This window comes from Lissotriton helveticus, chromosome 1_1, assembly GCF_964261635.1.
Source record: "Lissotriton helveticus chromosome 1_1, aLisHel1.1, whole genome shotgun sequence".
NCBI lineage: Eukaryota > Metazoa > Chordata > Amphibia > Caudata > Salamandridae > Lissotriton > Lissotriton helveticus.
Genome location: NC_136057.1, coordinates 1,138,172,565 through 1,138,200,040, shown reverse-complemented (window position 1 = coordinate 1,138,200,040; position 27,476 = coordinate 1,138,172,565). Strand labels below are relative to the sequence as shown.

At 43.2% G+C, this 27,476-nt stretch overlaps 1 protein-coding gene across 1 annotated transcript in view; it reads right to left on the bottom strand.

The window, feature by feature from the left end:
• LRRIQ1 (leucine rich repeats and IQ motif containing 1) overlaps positions 1–27,476 on the bottom strand; it is a 1,358,071-nt gene that overhangs the window by 918,270 nt on the left and 412,325 nt on the right. The window contains exon 10 of the mRNA XM_078678880.1: positions 845–1,038. Coding sequence (XP_078535006.1) covers positions 845–1,038 — 194 coding nt within the window. The remainder of the gene's footprint in view (positions 1–844; positions 1,039–27,476) is intronic.

Here is a 27,476-nt window from a genome sequence, read left to right as displayed (position 1 = left end):
GATGTTTAGAGAACATGTTGATAGAATCCAAAAGTTATCGGGGTAAAGGCTAACAGACTCTAAGACTGGAGCATGCATTATTCTACATGTAGTGCGTGATGAAGAATATTAAATGACCATTAAATGCAGTATTTCTCTAACATGGAGACGTAAAGGCTAGACAATGACGGGAACTATTGATGCGATTCAGTAGCTTAGGAATGCAGAGAAGGAGGACTGAACTGATAACTGGAATCATAACATACTCTTGGCAGACTCAGAAGCAGAGCCAGGCTGAACCGGGCACTGCAAGGCAGGAAGTAAGTGAAGGGTCAGGAACACAGGTGGGGGCTGTATCGCTCCTCAGCGAGGGCTTCAGGAGACAGGAGCTGAATCTGGTGTCCAGGCCCTTTTGAGGCCTAGAAACGGGGACTTTACAATGGAATAACGTGCACACTGAGAAACGTGGCAACGTAACTTTACATAGGCCTGATATTCGTAGTATTCACGAGAACTGGAAACTGACATACTAGAGGTGGACACAACTGTAATTGCGTCTTTATTCAAACATGGGGAATACATATGCATATTAATCATGCACAGATAACATATGATGGAGGACGCGTAGGGACACAGAACATGGCAAAATTTACTTTTCCACAACCCTGCCACATCTCTGTGAGATCCACATGCAGAAGAACCACTTTTTTACATGTCACATTTGCTCGCTTTGTAAGTCGGGCCTTGGCTGTCTAGAAACATGTGAATATCATTGATTGTCAGAGATAATGTAGTTAAGTACATCAATGGTCATAAAACAAAGGTGAGGAATCATTTGGTTTTAAAAACATTTCTAGTGCTTTACCTTGCTCAGGTTATTCCCTTGCAGTTTTAAGATTTGCAGCAGTCCACATTTATGAATACCTTCAAGTTCAGTTAGATGATTAAATGAGCAGTCCAGGTACATGACAGTAGGAGTGGCCTCGAGACCTTTGGTGCTGATTAACTGGTTGTGGTCTACAACCAGTCGTTGCAGATGTCTCAGACCATCAAGCCCACCTGAAAGAAACATTTGCTTTCATTTAATAAACATCACAATGCACTGTCAACTTCTTTTTCAATTTTTTGTTGTTGCTTGCAATGGTGCACATGTAGCAAAAAAAACACAACATCCTTGTTTTGACATAAAGTGTTACTAAAACAATGTGCAAAGTGATTATGCTGTTTGTACCCAACTCGGAGATTGAAGGTGTACACTGATTTGATGCACACAGTTTTTAAAGCAACCAGAAATCCGGAACAATTAACCCATTGCCAATTTTAAACCATTGAGAGACAATATAATTCCAGGTTCAGGTGGCAGATAAACACCTACACTGAAGCTATCTATAGACTTCTACACATTATCCCAGCAAACTCGGCACAATGAGGATCTATTACTTTCTTGACGCTCCCTACCGGCAAATACCTTAATGGAAACCTCGCACTGATGGCTCTTGGAGGAGCAATCACCTTGTCCTGGATAGGGAGCGGGCCAGCAAATATTCCACATTTCAACTGTACCAGAAGCAATAGTTACTTACCTGTAGTAGTGGTGTTCCAGTAGTAGTACTTTGAGATTCTGGAAGCCTTTACTTACACAGGGGGATCCTGGGCTTGTTTTTACACCAATATATGTTTTTAGTTTTGTACAAACAAACAGAATTTATGCAAATGAAACACACTGCAAAGTGTCAAATGGCACCCGTCCCTTTAAACTGGAGCTTCAAAAGTTCTGTGAATGAGGGTCTAGAAATGCAAAAAAAAGAAAGCGATTTTGCATCAACTTTTTCATTAGAATATAAAATACTTAAGCAGGGGTAGCTGAGTAAGATGTAGAACCAAATCTTACAGATAATGAAGTACTGCATAGCTTGTGATCTTTTCTAGGTTACTACACATCAGTATAAAGTTTCAAGAACTGTGGTGAGCAAGGGAATTAAAGAGAACATTTCTATATAAAAGGGTAGGCAACAGTGCCTGCCATACTTAAGAATCAGACCCAGCTTCTACATTAAGTTAGTCATTCCCTTAAAAGTAAGGCTCTGTTAGCAAACCTAGGGAGGCATCTGAAGGTACAGCGGTGCTCCTGTGTCCTATATCGACCCCCTGAGCCTTGCATTGCAATGAGCTCTTCACAAACTCGTCCTGCTTCAATATACAATTAAGGCAACTGTGTGCGTTTCCCCCCCCCTGTCAGTTTGGGCCACCATGGTGCCACTCAAGTAGTGCCACCATATGACTGATGGATTATATGATGGCACCGCAGGACTGTCAGTCGTAGAGTGATTCCATGCTGCTGCCCAGCCCACATCAGCAGTCCATCTAGAATGGTCCTGTAGGCAAATAAACCTTTGGCTATACCAGGTCCAGTAAAAACAAAATAGACTGCTGTTGGATAAAACCTCATAGATGCAACCGTTTTAAAGAGACAATATCAGCTTGGTATATAGAATCAGAGACCCTCACTTGCAGTGGTACACTGAGCCACTGCCAACCTGACCTAAGGAATAGAAGACTGGATTTGCCACTGAGAGTCTGAGACTTGGAATGAAAGACAGGCACCTGACATTGTGCACCCTGCACCCTGCCCCATTCCACAACCAAGCCAAATTTCCAAAGAACCGGAGCTCACTCCAGACAATACCAGGTCTCTTCCGTTGCCTGCTTGGCTGGTCATCAGAGGCAGTAGTACATGACGGTACAAAATACAATTACCAGCTTCTATCCGCAGGCAAAATGTGAGCATGTACTATAAGTGACAAGAAGATGATATTTAAGAAAAAACATCGGCACATTTAAAAAAATACTTCTCAGATAATGACACGTTGATATTTAGGGACAAAATACACTTCTATTGCACACTTTTTAAGCAGTCACTTGAAGAATGTGCTCGAGAAAATTCCACGTATGTATCTGAGGACAAAATTGTTTCTTTTTAAAGAAAATGAAAAGTTGGAACAGTGGTACAAAATAGTTTGCAATCAAAAATTTAAATACGGAGGTTTCAGGCAAATATCAACGTATTTACAAAAATTAGGAAACCCTGTTTTTGAGGAAATTTGAGAATTTAAAAGTAAGATACTGGGGGGCATGGCTTGCGCGCCAGCTGGTGAGGACAGCTTCTCCGTGAGCTCCGTGACGGACTTGACCTGCGGATGCCGTGAGAGCGCACATTCCCGTTTTCTGGACGGTTGAGACGGCTCCAAGGTCGGCGGAAGGCTTCGCGACCCTGATGTTGCTGACGCAAGAGGATTTAGTTCTTTGTGGAGTCTTTTCTGCACAGCGGTAATTTTTCCTTTTCCTGCGACACGGGCGGCCGCCATTTTGGCCGCTGAGCGTGTGTCGGGTTTTCATCACCACTTCGACTCCCTGGCTGTCTATTTGGCAATAAGTGGCCGCACTGACATTCTTCCTTATCATTATGGCGTTTTTTTTGCTGGTGCTTTGCCATTTTCTGCCCTTCCTCCGTTTTTAATGCCTGAAAACTGTATACTGTGACAGGAAGAGGTGCCGAATTTGAAATGACTGTTTACTTCTCCCTTGCCTCATATGCCACAGTGTCTTAGCAATTGATGTTTTGGCCTTACTGCTCACTACGCTACATGTTCTGCTCCTTATTAATGCACCCTATGAAGATGGATACTCTTCTTTTCAAGTCCTAGTGCGACATTTCTCTGTCGCGTTACCTCACAGTTCAGTGCCAACTTGTCATGCATGCTGTGTCTCATCTTTTTTCAGCCTCTACTATCCAGCTTGTTCATTGTAGCCGCTACCATTCATATTTGCTACCTTCTGAGTGAGGCCCTGTCGCAACTTTTGTAAAGTCTCACTCTGTGCAATGTCCTACTTTTTTTATCTAACCTTCGCTACACCTTTTGGCTCCTGCTCACGTTATTACCATGGCCAATGACTCCAAATTATCTCAAACTGGTACCAAACCTAAGCGGCCTAAGAATAATCCGCCCTCCCCCATTAAGTCTTCGTCAAACCCTGTTCTAGACTCCATCCTTGAGGAGGTTCGCGGCCTTCAACCATTCATGGTTGCTACTAATTACAGACTTAAACAGATTGAGGATCGCTGGGTTCTTATGGAGGGCAAAGTCTTAAATTTGGAGCAAAGGTTTAGTGACATTCAGGATGCCTCAAATAAAATCCCACTCTTAGAGCAAGAAATCCACAAACTCAAGTTGCACACGGAGGATTTGGAAAATCGTAATCGCAGAAACAACCTACGCGTTTATGATATTCCAGAAAATGTGGAAGGTTCTGACATGGTGTGTTTCCTACAAAAGTTTTTACAGGAACTTTTGGATCTCCAACCTACGTCACACCCCCTTAACATTCAAAGGGCTCACCGCCTCGGCCGTATTACCTCTAACTCTAACAAACCTCGTGGCATTATCATGCTCTTTCTAGAATTCACGGAGTTAATGGCTGTTCTAAAAGTTGCCAGGCTTAAACGACGTCTCCAGTGGTCTGGTCATAACATCTTTATCTCACAGGATCTCTCGACTGTGACAAATGCCCGACGAAAAGAATTCTTGAATCTCCGGCCTCTTATGCGACAGCTCAACATTCAATATGGCATCCTACATCCGTGCTTTTGCAAGATCACTCATAATGGTCGGACCCGCTCATTTGATGATCCTCAGAAACTTCATGCCTATCTACAGAGTATTTCTTCTTCAATGATGGACACTGCTACCTAATATTACTTACTGTTACTATTCATAATATTCTTCCATGTAGCTCTTTTCCTTCTCACTGTGGTTCTTTTCCTCTTTCTTCTGCCTTTCCTTGACTCTTTTCTTTCGTCTTTTATTCATATTCTACTGTTTTCGCTCTTACAATCTTATCTCTATCCCTATATATGTCCTTTTTCTCGGTAGCTCGTAGGGATATGTCCCCTATCTGGTGTATCCTTGCCCCTGATGTTTTTGTTGTTCTTTGCTTCTCCGATCAGGCTTCTGTGCCTTGACTTGTTTACTCCTTTCTCTCTTTTATCTGTTCTCGTCTCTACCTCTCCTTTCTTTTTTTTTCTTTTCTTCTTACTGTTTTTTTTTTCTATTCTCCTTACTCTACATTTTTCTTTCACTCTGCAGTCTCTTTCTCGATTCTTCTTCTTCATGGTGTATTTCGTTATCTTGACCAGATTTTACTTTTCTGCTATGAGTATTTTGAGACCTCTCTTCACACGTATTTTATGTCTTTGTTGTTTCCTTTTTTGTAGTGATTCCCTTGCCATGTGTTCTCTCCATGTGTCGCCCATCACCCCTTTCCTCAATGGTGTGTAATTTTGTCTCATGGAATGTGCGAGGTCTTGGTCACCCTGTCAAGCGTCGAAAGGTATTGTCTCATTTATCCAAACTTAGTTCTCAAGTCGTTTTTCTTCAAGAAACGCATTGTTCCGATGTTGAATCACTCAAGTTAAAGAGACAGTGGGTGGGTCAGGTTGTTTTTTCTCCTGCTCTTCTTATTTTATTTCACAAAGCTTTGAATGTACAAATTATCTCCTCTCAACATGATGATGAAAGTGTTGGGCAATGGCTAAGGTTATTATTCATAATAAGACACTGATTCTGCTAAATATTTATGGCCCGGTACGTCCTGACCCAAAGTTTTGGAATGCTATTAAAACCCTGATTTCTTCCATTGATTGCCCCGATTTTGTTATTGCAGGTGATTTTAACCAATGGTTAGACCCTTTCTCTGATAGATTATCCTCCAGTAAATTTCAACTTGACAAATCTCATAAGAGCTTCCAATCTGCCATTGCCTCACGTCCTTTGTATGATTCTTGGAAATTGTGTAATCCTGATGTGTTGGAATATACCATTTTCTCTACTGTTCATCACACCCGTTCCAGGATTGATTACATTATGGTTAGTAAATCTTTACTCCCCTCCGTTCAAAAATCTGCAATAGGTTCCATATTTATTTCTGACCATGCCCCTGTTTATACCACACTTGATCTTTCCCTTATCTCCTCTAAATTTAGTCGTTGGAAATTTAACGCCTTTCTTTTATCAGATTCAGTTTTTTTGAAAGAAAGTGCGGAATTTTTCAATGAATTCTTTTCCTTTAATAATCCCTCCGACACCTCCATTCCAAATAATTGGGATGCTTTTAAAGCTGCGTTCCGAGCATTTACCATAACCTATGTTGCTAAGAAAAAGAAACTTAATAGTAAACAATACGACGACCAACTTCGGAAAATCAAAAACCTTGAACATTTGTATTTCTCCTGTAAATCATCCTCTTCCCTTCAAGATTTAATTTTGGCCAAAACAGAACTCAATAAGTAATAGTAATAGTAATGCATGCTCTGGCTACTGCCATACAAATGAAAAGAAGACAAGTTAGTGGTTTAGATCTTGAAGTGCTATAATCTATACCTATTATCAGCAGCTCTGCAGTTACCCTGATGTCACAATTAAGAACAGAAGAAAAAAACATTTCAATTTGATGAAAAAAATCCCCAAGCTTAGGGCATTGAAAAAACACGTGTATATCGTTAGCTGCATACAAACCACAGCGGTTACATTTCGTTCCCACCGTCATACTCCATTTAACCACTTTGCTAGGGGTGTAATAGAGGTCATGTATACACATAAAATGTTGGGATTTCATCATCCCGGTAATTAAGATTTCAGACGCCAATTTAACAGATTCTAGAACATCAATATCCGGGATCCCTAATTTACTAACCCATTTCAACTGGCAGTGCTCCAAGTCATCCCCAAATTCCTGAATCAAACACAAATACAAAATGCCTATCGGAGTTTTTCTATGCAAGTGTTCCATAAGGGGGACTTTGCTCATACTAACATCAGTAATGGAGGAAGAGCTTTGAAGAAAACTGCAGATCTGAAAGTATTAAAAAAATCATTTTTAGTTCACAAAAACTTATCCTGAAGTTCCTGAAACGAAGCAAGTTGGCCATTAATATAAAAATCACCCAAATAGCGTATTCCTTTCTGCTCCCATCGAATAGTAATTAAGTCACAGAAAATCGTAGCTGGTAAAACACCGGGAGCGGCAATTGGCGTATAGGCATTCAATTTGCTTAATCCCAAATGCTTCCGAACTTTTTGCCACACACCAAAAGCTGCCTTCAGCGTCTTAAATTTGATTTTCTTGTGATCACTAGGTTCAATCACCTTAAGAAAACTAGCTTTGGCTTTTTCACCCATAATTATTTCGAAAATTTAAGGTGTTTGACAGAAAGGAATACAGGCTCTATCACCGATTATCAGTGGGGTGATGTATTGAAGTGTTGCCGCTAAGTAATAGAACACAAAATACGGGACATTCCACCCCCCACATTCTTTACTCAAATCATTTTTTTATGGGCTTTCCGATGTCGCTTGTAGCTCCACAAAAATCTGGATGCGGCCCTTTCCAGGTTTTTAAAGCTCAAAGGAGGAAATTCTAGAGGTATTCAGCTAGATTCATCATTATCCAGTTTTGCGAGTCCTTAATAGCGATTCATAAGGAATCGCTATTAAGGACTTGCAAAACGGGATTCATGTAGGAGTTGCAAAAAATATTGCGATTCCCACATCTTCCTTATTTGCGATTAGCAATTTGCTAATCGCAAATAAGGATGCGATTTCAAGGGTGCCAGGGGTGTCCAAAGGACACCCTGTAGCACCCCTGAAAAGCAGCAAATGTAGCCAGATGTTGCGCACACACATGTCCAAAGGACATGTGTGTGTGTGTAACATACCACTCAGAAAAATGCACTAAAGTGCATTTTTCTGAGTTTTCGCTATTTACCACGAAGTCTGACTTCGTGGTAAATAACGGCCAGAAATTGCGAATTCGCAAATTGAAAATGGTTGATGAATTAGATTCCTTAAATGCAATTCCCCGCAAATATGCGATTTCGCAATTAGCGATTTTTGCATTTGGGATGATGAATCCCAAATGCAAAAATTGCACTCGCAAAGGGCCAGATTCTCAGAATCTGGCACTTTGCGAGCCGTTTTCGGCTTGATGAATCTAGCTGATTGTACGGTACATATACAATACCTTAGGTAAGATTAGCATTTTTAAAATATTAAGTCTACCATGCAGCGATAAATGCAGGTGGTCTAAACGCTCTAACATGGAATTAATTTTAGTCACTGCAGGGTTCATATTTATCTCAGGTATATTTGCTATAGGCAGTGAGATTTTAATTCCCAGGTATGTCACCTCCGTAGCCTTGGAAATATTTGTAGGGAGATTGTCCCCAGAACATAGGATTTGGGTTTTCTCCAAATTAAGATTATAGCCGGAGAAAGATCCGAATTGTGTGGCTAAGTCATTAACTGCCGGTATCGGAGTCTGAATGTCCGTAGTAGTAATGACAATATCATCAGCATAGGCTAATGCGCGGTAATTCACATTGGCTAAATAAATAGGTTTGATTTTTTCCTCCAAAATAAAACGATTGATTAAGGGATCAATATAAAGGGCAAAAAGTAAAGGTGAACAGGGGCATCCTTGAGGAGTACCCCTGGTGATTGAGAAAAAGGGAGAGAATTGAGCACTAATACGAATACAAGCTTTCGGGGCCACATACATAGTTTTTAAAGCGGTTAAGAAACCTGATCCGAATCCTTTTCTAGCCAAAATAGCCCACAAGTAGACCCAGGCAACCCAGTCAAAAGCTTTTTCAGCATCCCAAAAAATCAGTCCGATATTAGATCGGGTTGCCTGAGCCCAGTCTACAAAAGTAATTAACCGCCGGATATGATCCGCAGTGTCACTTGCAGGGATAAACCCATGTTGGTATTTGGAAACTAGAGGGGTAATGACGGTGGATAAACGCGAGGCCAAAATCTTGGACATTTTTTTACTATCCGCATTTATTAATGAAATGGGACGGAAAGAAGACGAAGAAAGAGGAGGTTTGCCCTTCTTTAAGAATACAGTGACTATTGATTCTTGCCAGGACATGGGAGCAGTGCCCTGTTGTGCTGCTAGAAATAAAGAAACTAATTCAGGTTTCAAAGTGTGGCGAAAAAATTTGAAAAACTCCAAAGGGATTGCATCAGGGCCCGCCGCTTTGCCTGATGCTAAGGACAGAATCGATAGCTCGATTTCTTCCCAAGTGATGGGTAAATCCATCTTCTCTCTTTCCTCTGTTGTTAAAATACCAATTACAGCAGAGTCGGTAAATTGACTTATCCTGTCCCCTGAATCACACACCGCGTCCTCAGTGTATAATCTATAATAAAATTCACAAAACACCTCCAGTATATCGGTGGTATTATTAACAGTAGTCCCTGTAGTATTATTTATTTTATCTATACTGGAAAAAGCAGCCTTCTGCCTTGCCCTTTTAGCCAAATGTTTCCCTGAGTTTTCTCCTACTTCGTACACCTCCAATCGAAATGCAGCGAGTTGCTGAGCAAGCTTTGCAGCAAATCCCCGATGTATTTTCACCTTCTGGGCCAGTAATTCCTTAAGGATACTATCCGTACCCACACCCTGATTGCAGGCCTGCATAAGTTGTATCTCCAAAAGTCTCAGCTTACTCATCTCTTCTTCCTCCTTCTTCCTACCGTCCCTTTGTTTTTTTATTGAATAACTCAGAGTCTCACCCCGAACCCCACATTTGAACGCGTCCCAAACTATCTCTGGAGAGGCAGTTCCCCTGTTATTTGCAAAAAATTCCAAAATCCATATGGACATACGTTCAATGTATGCTTGGTCGAAAAGAAGTTTACGATCAAAAGACCAGGTCTTCGGACTTTGTGAGAAGTTCAATTCAAAACTAAGAGCAATGGGGTTGTGATCAGAGATCACCTTAGGGAGGACCTTATACCCTATATTTGAAAAAGCATTAAATAACCTCATGGCAAAAAAAAATAGTCCAACCTAAAATGCTTCTGATGTGGAGCAGAAAAAAAGTGCCCCCAGGTAGTCCACTAGATCTTATATGTCCCACATTAAGGAGTCGAAATTCCTGAACAATTCCTTTAACTGCCTTATACACGGTTTTTTTCCTGCCTACGTACAGGATATTACCACATATGTCAAATGTTTCATCCAGATGCAAATTGAAGTCCCCACATAGTATTAAAAAGGTGGCCATAAGGCTAATTCCACACTTAATTGATGCAGGGCTGTTGGATCGTCAACATTTGACGCGTAGACAGAGCAAATAGCAATAGTCACATCCCCAAGTTTTAATTCAGATATTACCCATCGCCCCAATGGATCTTCTTTAGTTCTTTTAACCGCCCCCAGTCCATGCCTTTTCAAGATAGCCACACCCCTTATATTACAGCTTTGTCGAGAGCACCCCACTACCTCTAATCCGAGAGCCTTAAGCCATCCTCTATTTTTCAAAGATATGTGCGTTTCTTGTATACAGATTACATCCATCCGCATAGCTTTCAGCATCTGAGCTATTATACCCCTTTTTCTTTTATCGTTAAGGCCACAGACAGTCAGTGAACAAATCGATATTTTACCCATTTTCTAATGTAGTTGCAATACTGTCATTAATCCTGTCTTTAATCAGAAAAAAGTACAATAACAAAGCACCATCAGCACCATCAACACAAACAGATCTTGAGTCTTGATTGTCGAAAAATGGCCATCAACTGTATTTCCATGCCCCCAGCGTACCATCCTTCCCTCCCTCCCCTCCCGAGACCCACCCAACAGAAGCGTAAGGACTAATGTCCTCATTGATGGAAAGTGATAATCAGTTGTGTGGCTCTACCCATGCTGACCAAACCCAAAATTCACCTTGCACCTGTGTAACTCAGACTTTAGGGGAAAAAAGAAGAAGAAGAAAAAAAAAAGAAAAAAGAGGAAAAGTGAAAAAAGAAATTTAGTTATTTTCTACTACATTGTATCTATAAATTGTTGCGCTATAACCTCTGAAATAAAAAAGAAGGTTTTCCTCTTATACAAAACCTTAAGTTTTGCTGGGTTCAGTAAAAAGACCTGCCCCCCTTTTGTTTGAATAGGTGACATTAATTGCTTAAACCTCCAGCGTTGTTGCACAGTCGCCTAGCAGAAATCTGGTCGCACGAAAAATTCATGCCCCAGAGCTTTTCTAGTTTTTGTCGGCCTAGCTAAATCGTACAGGATTTCTCTGAGTAAGTAATTATGCAGACATATAAGGATAGCTTTAGGCTTCACTCCTTCCCCCCCCCGATCTCGTTTTTGGGTAAAAGGAAATCGATGTGCTCTTATAACTTCTTTATTCCAGTCCTCAGCCTTTAAGATCTGGGAAGGCAGCTGAAAACAAATCAACGATAAAGCGCCGTACATCTCTCCCCTCTGACTGTTCAGCTATCCCTAATATGCGCAAGTTATTACGACGTGCGCGGTTCTCTTAATCAGTCAATTTCCAGTCAATATCATGTCTAGTGTTTTCCAAGTCATTTATTGAAGTTTCCTGGGTGGAAAGTTCATCTTCTACAGCAGAAATACGGACTTCAGCTTCCTGTACTCTCGTAGTAGTTTCATTGCTGGATTTAGCTAGTCTGCGAACAACATTTTTCAACTTGCGAAGAGCTCCCTGAGTACGAAGCCCCTCCACCTTAGTCTCCTCTCTGTGGGCCATGATGATTTTGTACATCGAAGTTTGTAGATTATAGATAGATTTCAACGTGATTTCCTCTTCATTTTGCATTGAATCAGGCAGCTCCCCCTGGTTCTCCGGTGCTGCATCTGCTCCTTCCCACTGCGGTTGATCTATCATATTTGTGCAATCGCTTGCGAGAGGATTCTGTAAGTCTGAAATCTTCCGAACTGTGTAGGGAGCTCCCTCACTAATTAGAGACTCGGATATTATAAGGTCATCTTCAAAAAATTGGTTAGCATCATCTGCCCAGTCCCTTGTAAGTGAGAGCCTCTCATTGTCAATACCATCACCAGTCTCCCCTTCAGACCCTATTGATACATCGGACATAGAGAAGAATAGTCCCCCTAAGCCAACAGGCTCTTCATCAGTTGCAGTGGTGTTTGACACTACCTTTTCTTTTACAGTTTTTTGCTGAATGGAAACGCCCCCTTCACTAGCCCGTGGAGAGACTCTGACCTCCCCCACCGCCTGGCAGAGATCGGTTAAGTCATCCTCAATGTCCTTTTCCTGGGGGAGGGAGGGTCCCCCCTCTCCGGTTATGGATGTTGCTGCATTTAGGGGAGTTTGTGCAGGATTCGGTACCTCACTCCGATGTTTAGAGACAGCTCCTGAGGGGTCATCAGAGCTAGGAGTAACAGGTGGCTGAGTACTGCTCTTAGATACCACACTGGCATTCTTTTTCTTTAATAAATCAGGCACTATTAGTTCTTTTACATTCCCATGAGAGTCAACCCGGGCCACAGAAATAGTTGTGCTACTTAAACTAGGTTCTGCAAGTGTAGTTGTAGCACTATTAGCAGTATTAGCATTGTTAGCACTATTAGCTATGGCCGCTGCTTTAGCTTTAGCTCCTTTGCCTTTAGGAGCCATACTTGATAATAAGGTCGGAGAAAAAAATCGTCGTCAAGGGGGGGGGGGGGGTAGAGAGTTCCCAGCTATAGTTTCCCCTTCTACTTCCACTGACAGACAGCGCTCTCCCTTGCTCACTGCTCCATCAGGATTCAAGCAAGCCGGGCCGACGAGGCTGAAATGCCAGAAACCGGTCCCCGGAAGCTTGTATCCTTTCTGGTGAAGAATTGGCTTGGTAGTTTGGTCTGCCCTGTTCCCATGATGCACAGGGCCAGGGACAGACTACTTTGCATATAGCCAGGTTCTGAGCTGGGATGGGGCAGTGAGCTAAATAACGGTGATGGATCAAGCCCTGATCTTTGGACTGGGTAAGAGTGGTCTGCTTAATTCAGACACTCTGTTCATCACCACCCCCTTTTCTGAATCGTTTTTGGCCACTATAGGTGTGGCAGGGTATACTCAGACATGAGTCCCTTGCTCACTGCTCCATCAGGATTCAAGCAAGCCGGGCCGACGAGGCTGAAATGCCAGAAACCGGTCCCCGGAAGCTTGTATCCTTTCTGGTGAAGAATTGGCTTGGTAGTTTGGTCTGCCCTGTTCCCATGATGCACTGGGCCAGGGACAGACTAATTTGCATATAGCCAGGTTCTGAGCTGGGATGGGGCAGTGAGCTAAATAACTGTGATGGATCAAGCCCTGATCTTTGGACTGGGTAAGAGTGGTCTGCTTAATTCAGACACTCTGTTCATCACCACCCCCTTTTCTGAGTCCCCCCTCTCCGGTTATGGATGTTGCTGCATTTAGGGGAGTTTGTGCAGGATTCGGTACCTCACTCCGATGTTTAGAGACAGCTCCTGAGGGGTCATCAGAGCTAGGAGTAACAGGTGGCTGAGTACTGCTCTTAGATACCACACTGGCATTCTTTTTCTTAAATAAATCAGGCACTATTAGTTCTTTTACATTCCCATGAGAGTCAACCCGGGCCACAGAAATAGTTGTGCTACTTAAACTAGGTTCTGCAAGTGTAGTTGTAGCACTATTAGCAGTATTAGCATTGTTAGCACTATTAGCTATGGCCGCTGCTTTAGCTTTAGCTCCTTTGCCTTTAGGAGCCATACTTGATAATAAGGTCGGAGAAAAAAATCGTCGTCAAGGTGGGGGGGGTGGGGGGGGTAGAGAGTTCCCAGCTATAGTTTCCCCTTCCACTTCCACTGACAGACAGCGCTCTCCCGCTGATATCGGTTAAGTCAAAGCACAAAATGGAAGATCAGAGGGTTTTTTTCAGCCACTTAGCAATTCTCTTTGTCTGCTGCCAATGCCCGTGGGTTAGAGCGCTTCCTCCTCTGCGAGTTTTCCCTTTCACAAACAGCCCAGAATGAAAACTGGTCCGAGCTTGGTCACGATGTTTCACAATACTGCAACATTGTAGCGCTGGTTATATACTGTCTTTTAATGTTCTCACTACCAATAAACCAAATCAATCGTGTAAAAAACAGCCCCAGTACAACCATCCAGAAACAAACAGCTCCTCCGCACTGTGTTGCTCACCTCATAGTGCTCCGTATCTTAAAGCGTTGAAACTTTGTAATATAGACTTGTATAAGATATAAACTTTGCCAAAGCTTTCAGGGATACCGCTCGTCAAATTTCAAAACATCAGGTTCCTCCCCAGAAGCTCACTCCCCAGCTGCTCCCGTACTCGCGCCGTACTCGCGCCTCTGACTGCAGAACGCCTCCGTCAACACTCGGTACAGCGTCAGGCTACTCCGCCTTCCCGCTTCTTATCCCGCTGACCAGACTGCTCCAGGAGAAGCAAAGCCCTCGCGCCGCAGACCTCAGAACGCCACCGTCACCGTCAGCACTCCATACGACGTCAGGTTTCTCCGCCTTCCCGCCTCACGTCCCGCTGACCGGACCGCTCCAGGAGGAACAGAACCCTCGGAGCCTTCGCCGCTTTCCTCCTCACGCTTTCCTCCTCACGGCTCCAGCCCCCAGACCGTCAACAGCAGAGGAGCCAGCAGAAAAGCGATATCAGGGTCAGAACAGCAGAACAGCAAAACAGAACAGAAAAAGGTTGGTCAGCAGTGGGTAGATGCACAGCACAGCTCTCACTCGGCTGCGGTAGCAGCCGCCATCTTGCTTATTTAAAAGTTATTAAGTCCTTCCTAATGCTAAGAAGATTTCCATTTGCTCTCAGAGAGGTAGGCAGCATATTCCACAGTTGCCTTAACCTAGAAGGATCTCCTCCCTATCCTAGTTTTCTTGAATCTAGGTACACATACCAGGTTTGTTGATGCAGATCTTAGCATTCTCCTTAGATTATAGGTACTGAGTTTCAGTTGCAGATGTGTAGGTCCTGCTCATTTATGGCTTTGTGGACTATGCACATGGCTTTGAAAATACCTTTTTCTTTAACTGGTAGCCAGTAAAGAAGAGTACCTGAAGCAGAGTAACATTTTGATTTATTGAGTGCTAGCTTCACCGCCATTACTTGTATCCTGTGCAGTATTATGTAGCTACTCTGGAGCTCCCAAAAGGAGGGAATTGCAGTAGTCTAATCTGCTTAATATTGTACTCTTCACAACCACTTTCCTTGCTAGTTGTGGCAGCAGTGGAACTATTTTCCTCAGGTTCCTCATGAGTCCATAGCAATTAGCTATTGTTTTATTCACATGAGATTCCATCAAGAGTTTCTCATCAGTCTGGACTCCTAGATTTCGCACTCAGCGTGCTGTTATTAAATTCTTATCACATGTCCAGGGTCAGAAATTATTTGGAAGTTGATAAGGAACACTGCCGGTGGAGCAGCAGAGAAACTCTGTCCAACTTTCATTGAATTTCAAAGTGTTCCTACTTAGTCACGTTGCCATCTCAGTTAGGCAGTCACGTGTAAAGTTTTTCTATCTGAGTAGAATCATTATTATTTAAGGACAGGATTAGATGGGTGTCATCTGCATAATTTATATAAGACAGCTCAAAAGATGTAATCAAGGTCAGCTGAGGACGTAAGTATACTTTAAAAAAATGTGGCTTAAAATCGATCCCCATCCTACCTCATGTACATTTTCTTTAAATTCTAACTTAAAGGGGGTACTGAAATCACATGATGTCTCCCAGGTAAGTATAATTCAACCCACTTTAAAAAAGTGCCATCCATCCCTATCTCCTTTAGTATGTTCAGTAGGGTCTGGGGGTTGACGGTGTCAAAAACCGGCAGATGGTCTAGCAGAATCCGGACTGCAGCCTTCATCTGTTGCCAGGATCATTGCTGTCTCTGTTCCAGGGGGGGAGGGGAGCCTTTAGTTCATTTGGTCTGAATATTAAAGATCAATCTTTTAACCAAGCTTTGCGAGTTCAAGATCGCTCTTTTGATTATGATTTAAGAAAGACGTGGGCTACACAGAGTACACCATTATTTCTATGCTTCTGTCCCTTTCTGGGATGCATACTCAGACATGAAAGCTATTACAGAAAGAAAACCTAATAAGTGAGATATATAATGCCCACCATATAGATTGAGAGCAGCAACTTACTTGAAAGAGTTGATGTATCTACACTCCTTAGCCTCAGGCTATGTGGATTATGGTCTAATATGTGCTGTGGCCCTGGCATAATCCATCAATGCCCCTCAATTATGGATCTAATTACTCACTCACTCACTCATCTGTTCATCAATTATTCCACTTACACATCCTCATTGACTCATTTGTTCAATCACCCACTCAGCTATCTACTCAATCACCCACTCAGCTATCTACTCAAACTTGCCAATCAAGAAACCCAATCTTTAATTTACAATCTTAAATTAACAAATAGCTGGATCTTCTGACTGTACCAATGATTGTCTTCCTCTATTATCAAGCTTGCAATAATCTTTTCTGCTTTTGGCTGTCTAGTTACTAAACAGATGATACGCTCATCATTTTGTTAAAATCTAGGCACCAACCACCTCCCTTCAAAAGAATCCCATCCTTCTCACTCTCGGCCAACTAATGTACTCCCTATTTCCCCATACGAAATGCCCTAGTCATTATTACAAAACTTACTCCCACCACCCTTTGCTCCTCCTTACCCCATCATCTCTTATGCACCATAGTTCTTGAGCCCCCTTTTGTTCTGTAAACATTTACTCTTGCATAGAGTTAAGTTGCTCTGTTGCTAGGTTTGTACTTTGAAAATCAAATTTTAATTTATTTTCTCCGTTTCGGACTTTCATCACAAGAATGTGTTCAAATGACTCACGGCTGTAGGGACTTCAATGTCGGCTATGGAAAAGTTGCTTACCTGTAACCCTAGTTTTCTTCCAGGGGAATCCTCATCAAAGTCATAAGCACTGAATTGTCCCATCTATGTGCATGGATTCTGGAGCGCTCCTAAAAATGTTTATATGTCTATATATATTCACTGAAAAAAACCACAGGTTTTAGGGACATTATAGTTAGAAATCAGCATTTAAAAAACCTTTAGAAATGTACTGAAAAAACCACAGGTTTCAGGGACGTTATAGTTAGTTGGACGGTTCACTCGTACAAAACCAGTGAAATTTGGCCATTATAGTTCGTTCAGCTAACTATAACAAGCGCGCCTGCAATGAACTGCTGATGGCTTCACATATTACATCACTCATGACATGGTCAGTGACATCACTGATGCCATCTCAAATGACATCACTGATGACATCATCCAGTGACTGTGTGTTTCTCTAAAGTTTAAATATATTTTATATAGATATATGCTAAGGTGTATTGAAGAATGATTGGGTGTATCAGTGTCTGACCGGATGATTTAGTAGGTGTGTGACTGACTGTATAAGTGAGTGCCTAAATGTGTCTTACTGAATGCATGGGTTAGTGAGTAAACTGTGTAAATGTCTGTATCTGTCTGTTGGTGTGTAATCGGCTGCATGGGTTGGTGAATACCAACATGAGTGACTATATGGGTTATTGATTGGTTGGCCGGGTATCTGTATGGGTGCCTGAGTGTTTGTGTGGGTGGGGGGTGTGTGACTCTGTACATTGAGTTTGTGAGTGGGTGATTCACTGAGTGTATGGATTCAAGAGTGCATCTGTGATGGACTGTATGGGTGGGTGAGTGTGTGTATGGGTGTGTTGGTGAGTGAATGGATGTCTCTGTGGTACATATGTGAGTACCTACATATGTGAAAGGCAGTATATGTGAGTGTTGGAGTATACAAACAACTATATTTGAGAGTGAATGATTGTGAGAGTGGCTGTAAGGATGAGTGTGTGCTTGCATCAGTGATTGTCTAAGAGCGTACGTATGTGTTAGTATCTGTATGAGTAAGTGAGGTGGTGTGTGTATAACTGTATAGGTAAGTAGATGGGAGTGTGAGTAATTCTTTGCATGACTGACTAGGTGTGTGAGTAACTATGGGTGAGTGGCAGTGTGTGAGTGTCTATAGAGGTGTATAAGTGCATATGATAGTACTCTACTGATGAGTGACCAAAAGTATGAGTGACTGTATGGGTGAGAGAGTGGATGGGCGTGTAGACCTAAGAATCAGTGAGTGAGTATGTAGTTATTGGTGTTGGAGTGTCTATGGTTTTGAGAATGGCAGTCTGTAATTTAGAGTTGGTGTATCAAAGGCTATATTAGGGTGTAAGAAGATGCGTCAAATTATCACATTGATGATGTCATCAGTGATGTCATTTGAGATGGCATCAGTGATGTCATCAGTGATGTCCCTGACCATGTCATGAGTGATGTAATATGTGACGTCATCAGCAGTGCATTGCAGGGGCGCGAGTTATAGTTAGCTGAACCAACTATAACAGCTGAATTTCACTGGTTTTGTACGTGTGAAATGTCCAACTAACTATAACATCCCTGAAACCTGTGGTTTTTTTCAGTGAATTTCTAAGGTTTTTTAAATGCTAATTTCTAACTATAACGGCCCTGAAACCTGTGGTTTTTTCAGTGAATTTCTAAGGTTTTTTTAAATGCTAATTTCTAACTATAACAATTCTGAAATCTATGTTTTTTTCAGTGAATATATATATATATAAACATATATATATATATATATATATATATGTATATATATATATGTATATATATATATATACACACATATACATATACATATATACACACACACAGATTGTGCAAGGAGATTTCGCCAGTAACGCCTATGACATGTAGGTTCTTGCCCCCACACAGTTCACTTGGGTAGGGGTTGACCACCACCTTTCTAATAGTGATTGGGTCTTCAATATAATAATGGCCTTCCCTTTCTATTCTGTCCATTAGGGGCCTATAATAGTCCCTCAGGCGTCATCCACACACTGGAAATTGGGTTACCACTTGTACTTTACTAAATCCACTCTGGTACAAGACGCAAATTCCATTTCTAAGGCCAATTTGGCTGTACTATCCGCAATTTGGTTGAGACGACTCAGGACTTTACGGATGGTATTTGGAAGTAAGCATAGAATGTGGCAATCACAATATAACTGTACATACAAATCTGTACCTGTACTAATTTATCCTGTTCTCATTTTAGCTTTCAGAACCTACTTTGAATTTGAATTCTTTATTTTACTACGGGAATCTACTGACGAACAACCATCTTATAGCATAAAAATATCTTCAGAGGTGAGAATTCGCAATAAGCCTGTTTCCCTAAATTTCCGTCCCCCTGTTCCTATATTCCTACACTGAGTGACACTTTTCCTTCTCCCTTTTTTGAAGTATCACAAAGTATGTTGGTTCTGGATTTACCTTTGCAGTTTCCCTCTTTCCTTGTAGAAAGGTTTTTTCTTTTCTTCCAAATATAACTTTGCTTGTGGCATGATAAGTCTTTTTTCACTTGGGCTAAACACTTTCCATCTAGTCACACAGTTGCTGGAACTTTTTCTTTCGTTTCTGAAAATCCTTACTTATGTATTCTTAGGTCTTGAGAATACAAGATATGTTATGTAACGGAAGGTTATATTTAACATGTATATGTTCGGATTATTGTCTTTACAGCCTTGAGGAAGTCACTGATGTGATGAAACATGTGTTGGCTGTTCTCGTGTTACAAGGACAGGCTGACGCTATTACAACTAAAGAAATCTTATTCTGTAACCACTTGTCTGAATCTTTAGTGTTTTCAGTCCTGTAAAATGTTGTTAAAAAAATGCTGTTTGCTGACCTTGAATTTTGTATAGAATAAATCTATGAATATTTTTGATAAGTAATATCTCTGGTGTTTTCCTGTGCTAAAGTAGATTTTTTGTTTCATTAGCCCTGACCAAATAATGGCATATACTTGAACTCTAAACTTTAGGAGTGCTGGAAATCCACAACATTCTATTTGGAATAACTTTGGCGCCGGTTGACGAATTTTCGTGAAATTTTCAAAATTGGAGGGCCGCTCCAGTCCGCTCCTATCCTGAAAGTCTCAGGGTGATTCGTGAAGCGGGGGCTGAGAAAAAAGGGGGGTCCCAATACATGTTTTCCCCATGCAATTTCCCATAGAACCTGTAATCGCAGCTACAGCCCGAACTGCTGAACAGAATTACAGCAAATTTGGCAAAAAGGTAGCCCTTGATTCAGAGTCGTGCCTTTTGGTTAAATGATGTAAATCAGTTCAGTAGTTCCTGAGAAAATCAACATCAAATATATATCTATGGCCGCGCAGGATACGCACACCCTGCCGAGCATGAGCTGTATGCTGATTGGCTGTCAACACTCCAAACCAGGAAGTATTGGCAGCCATCTTGTAGAATGCAAAAAGGGGGCAGGGTAGAAACCCCCTGACCCCCTAGGCCTGCTCGTGGGGTCCCACAAGGACCCCCAGGGCCTAATAAAGCATTTTGTTTGTAAAAAATAAGCGAGATATGCGTACCCAGCGCGAATTTCAGCCGAGATTAACAAAAAAAACAAAGAGCGGGCTTCCATGCTTCGTTGTTAATTAGCCCCAGGGGGGGCCAAATCCCGGGGGCACTACTTATTATGTAAAGGGGGGATCTCTAAGTCCCGGGGACTTCCACCCCCGGGGCTTCTTTGAATTAGGTGGGGGGCTCTCAGGCCCCCCCCAGCCCCACTGACCACCACCCTGGGGCTTATTTATATTAGGTGGTGGTCTCTAAGGCCCCCAAAGCCCAGGGGACTGTCACCCCCGGGGCTTCTTTACATTAGGTGGGGGGACTCTCAGGCCCCCCACAGCCCCGGGGAACGCCTCCCCCGGGGCTTCTTTACATTAGTTGCAGGGGGCTCTCAGGCCCCCCCAGGCCCGGGGACTGCCACCACAGGGCTTCTTTATATTAGGTGGAGGGGCTCTCAGGTTCCCCAGCCCAAGCCACCCCCAGGGCCTCTTTACATTAGTTGCGGGGGGCTCTCAGGCCCCCCCAGCCCCGGGGACTGCCACCGCCCGGGGCTTTCAGAAAATATTGGCGGGGCTCACGGCCCTCCCGCAGCCCTGGGGACCACAACCACCCAGGGCTCGATTTAATTTTGATTGTGGGGGGGAAGACTGCTCCCTTGCAGCCCCAGAGACCGCCACCCCGGGCTTTAAAAAAAAAACCCTGTGTGGGGGGGCTCAAGCCCCTCCACACGCCCAGGGACCACCACCCCCGGGGCTTTGAAAATGTGAGGAGGGGGGCCGCGCGGCCCCCCTCCTGGAGCCATTGATGGCCCTGGAGACCGCCACCCCCCAGGGCCAGCTCCTGCAGTGTCCTGTGGTGCCTACCCCAGGACACTGTTGTTTGCTATGACAGGACGGGACCCTCGCGGCTCCCGCCCTGTCATAGCAAACTTGGTTTGAATTTTGAAAGAGAGAGCAGGGAAACCTGCTCTCTCTTTCAAAATTCAAACCAAATTGCTTTTCCACATGGGGAGCTGCATCTTAGCAGTTACTACCTACAGCAAACAGGAACATCAAATCCGTAGGATCATAAATGCCCAATGGCCCATTGTCCTAACAGATCTGACGTTAAAAACTTTGATGCCACCTACTCCTGCTATTACATTCAGACGAGAGCCCTCCGTGAGGTATGCTCTTGTAAAATTAAGCCCAGAATTAACATCTAAAACTACCTGGCTGTCTAAATCAGGTTTCTATAAATGTGCATCATATCGACCCTGCAGATTTGGTGCTAACCTAAGAGAATATATGACAGCTTTTAGTACCATCCCAGTCCCCATTAAAGAGGACTACACATGTCGGACCGAATATGCTGTGTACATGTTAGAATGCACTTGCCATCTCAAATACATTGGCAGCACCAAACTTGCAATACACAATAGAATTTTGCAACACTTGCAAGCCATTATTACTTCTGATCCTAATTATCTAGTGGCTCGCCATTTCGAGGTAGTGCATCAGAACAAAGTTGATGACCTGAAATATACAGTTAGTGGGGCGGTCCCTATTTCTATACGAGGGGGCAACAAAGAGAGGAAGCTGCGACAACTTGAATCTTTTTTTATCATGACTCTCTACACAAAGATGCCCAATGGGCTCAACACAGGAGAGGACCTACACAACTTCTTGTAGTACTGTAAATTTTGGTAGGTCTCTCTTTCTACTTCTCCTGTACTCTGTGTTGCAGTTTGGGCTCTTTATAGATCAAGCATCTATTCCTCCTGATTGCAGTGGGTTTTATATCTGTTATTTGTGGGGGTTTTCTGCTACTCAGTGGTATTCATTACATGAGCTTTTACTAGAGTAATTTTATTCATGATGAAATGCTTCATGGTTCATAATATTTGTTGCACAGGCACTTTAACAACTTATAGCACTTGCACTTTTATTACAACCTGTTGGTTGTGTTTCACTACTAATATGCACCTTTTCATAGCCTCTCTTACATTATATATACTTGTGTATATTTGGAGGTTGTGGGGTTTGTTTTTGCACTTGCACTTTTTGCACAATCGGTTTCAGTACTTATAGAGTGTATAGCTATTATATTTCATGAACAGTATGCTTATATTTTGCCCATTTAGCATGTTATATAGAATGGTACTTATAGATGTGGAGTGTTTCTGTGATTTAGATACAACAACCTGTACTTGCAGCACTTGCACTTTATTGAGCAGTGATAGCTATCACTGCATAATTATTGTACATATGGTTTTAGAATCACAATATTTAATCATGAATATACAGCTTTATATATCTCTCCATTCCACTTTAATCTATCTTAGTGTACATGATTTACATGTTTTTATGGTGGGCTAGTTTTTTATAAACATCCACTGTTTTAAAAAAAGAAATCTACTGTTCTTATCTATTGTTATCTGTATTACACTCATTGTAGTCTGTTATTTATTTCCCTACATTTTCACCTGACCAATCTTATGTTTTAAATGGTCACACATAGAATATTAACTGTGATTTGTCACCAGAGCCTCATGTGAGAAAGATCGCCGTGTGTGGCCGAAACGCGTCTGGGTGGACACTGGACCGTTACACTCTGTGGTGTTCATGATGGAATACAGAATTTTGCGAAGATTTGACTCGAGTGCCTGTGTGGTCCGTACATGTGCTCTGGATTCCCTTTGTCGCAGTAAGGGAAACAGGACAGTTCTTTTGGAGATATAGATATAAATATATACACACACACTATATATATATATATATATATATATATATATATATATATATATATATATATATATATATATATATATATATATATATATATATATATATATATATATATATATATATATATAACCTCGCAACTTGCCTTGTCGCAGGGGGAGCGCTCTGGAGCTGGTGCCATCAGCGGGACCATGGCAGGGTCCCGTTGTAATATTTTCACAAGTTCGAAAGGATCGAAAATGACGGCACTCCACTGTGGAGTGCCGTCATTTTCGATCCTTTCGAACTTGTGAATATATATATATATATATATATATATATATATATATATATATATATATATATATATATATATATATATATGTCAATAGACTTCTGCAAGGGCAAGAAGAGAGGCCACAGGCGGGGAGAAGGAGGAAATGCCTTTTAATGCTAAAACAACCTAAAAACAGGGCGAATGCATTTCGGCTCGTTGTATAGCCTCTTCAGCGCCGGAAGGTTGCAGCAGGATGCGGACGTAGTTCACCGGTATAAATACCAACTCCACTCCTGCTAGGTGACAAGTAGGCTCCGCCCCCCCGAACAGCGAGTGATCTTAATGGCTGTAAGTTTTTAAAGTTATAGGGCGCCTAATGCGTCAACACTGCAAGTCCCAGAATCCTGTGGGCCGATGTAATGCAGAAACGGGGGTAATGGAAGTTTGACAGGCCAATGTCACCTCAAAAATAACATAGCTGCCATCCCCTCGTCTCCCCAGACTGCACCAACCATACAGTCCCGGTATTGAAGTATGGCAGGGGCAGGTCCGGAAATCCAGCCCGCCCGGCGTGGGGCGAAATCACTCCAACACTGCCTCGTCATGTGCCGAGTCTGAAGGTGGGCCCCAGTCCTCCCAATCACTTGGGTGTATAGATTTCCACGGATGCAGAAAGACCAGCGTGACCGGGGCCAGCTTGCAGTGCGGGGGCCTCTTGCAGCGCGATATTTATTTATTTATTTATTTTGGATTCTTCTATAGCGCACAGTTACCCTTGGGCATCCCGGCGCTTGTTCGTAACTCAGGGGAGTGGAGCTAAAGGAAAACCTTTGCGGGCAGCATTAAGCGGGAAATAAGTGGGTCTTGAGTAGCTTTCGGAACTGGATCATGCCAGACTCTAACCGTAAATTCAAAGGCAACACAACACGTTCCATAACTTAGCAGCGTTCACCGAAAATCTTCTACCGCCCGTCCGGGCTTTTTTCACTCTAGGCACTTGTAACAAAGCTTTATGGTCAGAGCGTAGAGCTCTGGTAGCCTTGTAGGGCCTCACCATATTGCCCAAAATAGGAGGACCCTTCCCATGCAGGATTTTATGAGCCGTACAGAGAGATTTGAATGTTATCCTCTCCCGTATCGGAAGCCAATGCAATGCTCTCAGTGCCGGTTTTGCTGACTGTATCCTGGGAATATTCATCAGCAGCCTTGCTGCTGCATTCTGTACTTGTTGTAATTTATTAAGCGTTTCTTCCGGTGCTCCCAGAAAAAGCGGATTACCAGAATCTAGCCTTGAGACAATCGGGCCCTGTATAAGAAGTTTCCTGGACGTCGGGGGAAGAAGGGGTAGGATCTTACGGGAAGATCGGAGCAGAGCAAAGCAAACTCCGGCCGTTTTCTTTGCATGGGTCTTGAAAGACAAATCTTGTTCAAGCCACACGCCCAGGCTTTTAATCTCCTTTTTGGAGCTTGGAGGGTCGCCGAGACAGCTCGGCCAGCTGCCTATCGGCAACGAAGGCCCCGTCTGTCCCAACAGCATCAGCTCTGTTTTGGCGCCGTTCAGTTTTAATGCTGACTTGCCCATCCATGTGTGCACCTTAGATAAGCAGGAGTGCAGCAAGTCCGGATGATCCACCAATTGGGAGAGGGCCACCACCAGCTGGGTATCATCCGCGTAGCTGATAATTTTGATGCCCAGTGGTGCCACTACATCCTCCAAAGGGGCCATATAGGCATTGAACAATGTGGGGCTCAGGGAGGAGCCCTGAGGCACACCACATTGAAGGGGGATGGGAGCAGATTGTACACTCCCTTCCCACACTTGATAGGATCGCTGATGCAAAAACGAAGCGAGCCACTTCAAGGCCATTCCAGTTAGGCCTACCTCTGACAGTCGCTGGAGCAACACTTGATGGTTGACGGTGTCAAAAGCCACACTAAGGTCCAGGAGGATCACTGCCACTGATCCCCCTGAATCCAAAATGCTCCTGGCTTCTTCCACGGCTGCCAGAAGGGCGGTATCAGTGCCTTGGCCCGGCCTGAAACCCGTTTGGGAAATCCGCAACAAACTATTGGATTCCAGGAACTGTGACAGTCGCTTGTTCACCAGTCTCTCTGCGATCTTACCAAACCCAGGCAGCAAGGAAATCGGTCTGAAATTAGCCAGGTCAGATGGATCGAGACCAGGCTTTTTCAGAAGGGCCTTTACAACCGCTTTTTTCCAACTCGGTGGAACCACTCCCTGCGCTAACGAGGCATTGATAAGATCTGTTACTGATGCAGCAATAGTGGTAGCTATCTGCTTCAGATATCTCATCGGAACAGGATCCCTGGGTAAGCCACTTTTTATGTCCCCTAGAACCTTGCTGACTTCGTCGATGGTCACTGGACCAAAGGCTTCCAGCTTGTTCAGTATATCACCTCGCTGTTCGCCTATATGTGCTTCCAGGACAGGCTGAGGTAAGGAACTTATGATGTTTTCTATTTTCCTATGAAAGTAGTTAGCCAGTTCCTCACATTTCTTTAGAGGATTCTCATGGCTCACTGGTGGTTCTGGAATTTTCAGAAGGTCTCTAAAGACCTTAAAGGACTCTCTAGAGGAGCTAGCCGAGTTCCCAATTCTCTCTTCATAGAACTTGGCTTTGGCATCCCGGAGGGCGGCTTTATATCCTCTAATCGCCGTACGATACTCACTCCGGGTTGCTTCACCCCAGTCTTTCCTCCAAATCCTCTCTAGCTTTTTACAGCCTTTCCTAAGGGTTCTTAGCGTCTGGGTGTACCAAGGGGCTGAAACTACTCTCTTCTCCCTCTTCGGCATTCTCTTTTTAGGGAGAATGACGTCCAGGGAGCTATTTAGCCAATTTTCTAGGTTCTCATCGGCAGTTAGAGGGTCCATCACCGGGCGCGGACAGGTAGCATTCAAGTTAATAATCCAGCGCTCTACTGGTAGCCTGGACCAAGCTCTGTCAACCGAGTAGGCCCTAGGAATCGTCACCTCCATTGATTCATACTGCCAATTAAAAGGAACCAGAAAATGATCTGACCATGGCAACGCCAAAGGGGTCAAGGATTCAATCCGGTCCATGTTTGAAAAGACCGGATCTAGTAAATGACCCTTACAATGCGTGGCCCCTGAGTTAATTAGCCTCATATCCAAAGCTTTCAAGTCGCCCTGCAGGTCGATAGCAAGTGTGTCCTCAGGGTCGTCAAAATGGAGATTAAAATCTCCAAGTGCGACAAAATTAGCTGTCGACGAAGCCAGGAGCGTAGCCGTTTCCACCTATGAACGGGTGAAAATGCCCGCACCCCCCGGTGGGCGATACACTAGTAGGCCTGACATGGAGGTAGTGGCTGACATCCGTAGTGAGAAATGACAGCTCTCACAATCACAAACCCCCCATCCTGGGCTCTACAGACCAGCGTGTCCCTATAAATGATCGCAATACCACCTCCTCGTCCAATAGGTCTATCTAGATGATAAATGAGATAGCCAGGTGGAGCGCTTGCACCAAATCTGGGCCCGAACTAGACGTGGTCGAGGTTTCTGATAAAAACAAGACATCCAAATCACGATCTTGTATAAGAGAGTTAATTTCGATTGAATGACTGGGCAGGGACCTACAATTCAGCAGAGCCAATCGTAATACCTTATTACCAATGGCTCTCTGATCCTTCGTGCTATGCCTACACGTCACAAAAGGTAGATCACTTTTATGGATAACAGTACAAGGTCCCTCCACCGACGGACGTAATTCTATTAAATCATTTCTGGTATATGTCATACCAACTTTAGGGCAAAGAATCAGCGTGTCTGGCGATACTGGTTGTCACGCTCATAAAATGTCAATAGACTTCTGCAAGGGCAAGAAGAGAGGCCACAGGCGGGCAGAAGGAGGAAATGCCTTTTAATGCTAAAACAACCTAAAAACAGGGCGGATGCATTTCGGCTCGTTGTATAGCCTCTTCAGCGCCGGAAGGTTGCAGCAGGATGCAGACGTAGTAAACCGGTATAAATACCAACTCCACTCCTGCTAGGTGACAAGTATATTTATAGTATATATTTATCCCCAGATGGACATCCTGTTTCATACCCCCGGCGCTGAAGAAGGCGTCATGGACGCCGAAATGCATTCGCAATGGGTGTGTTGCTGCTGAATAAAGGTGCTTCCACTGTTCTCCCCTGCTGTGGCCTCTATTCTTCA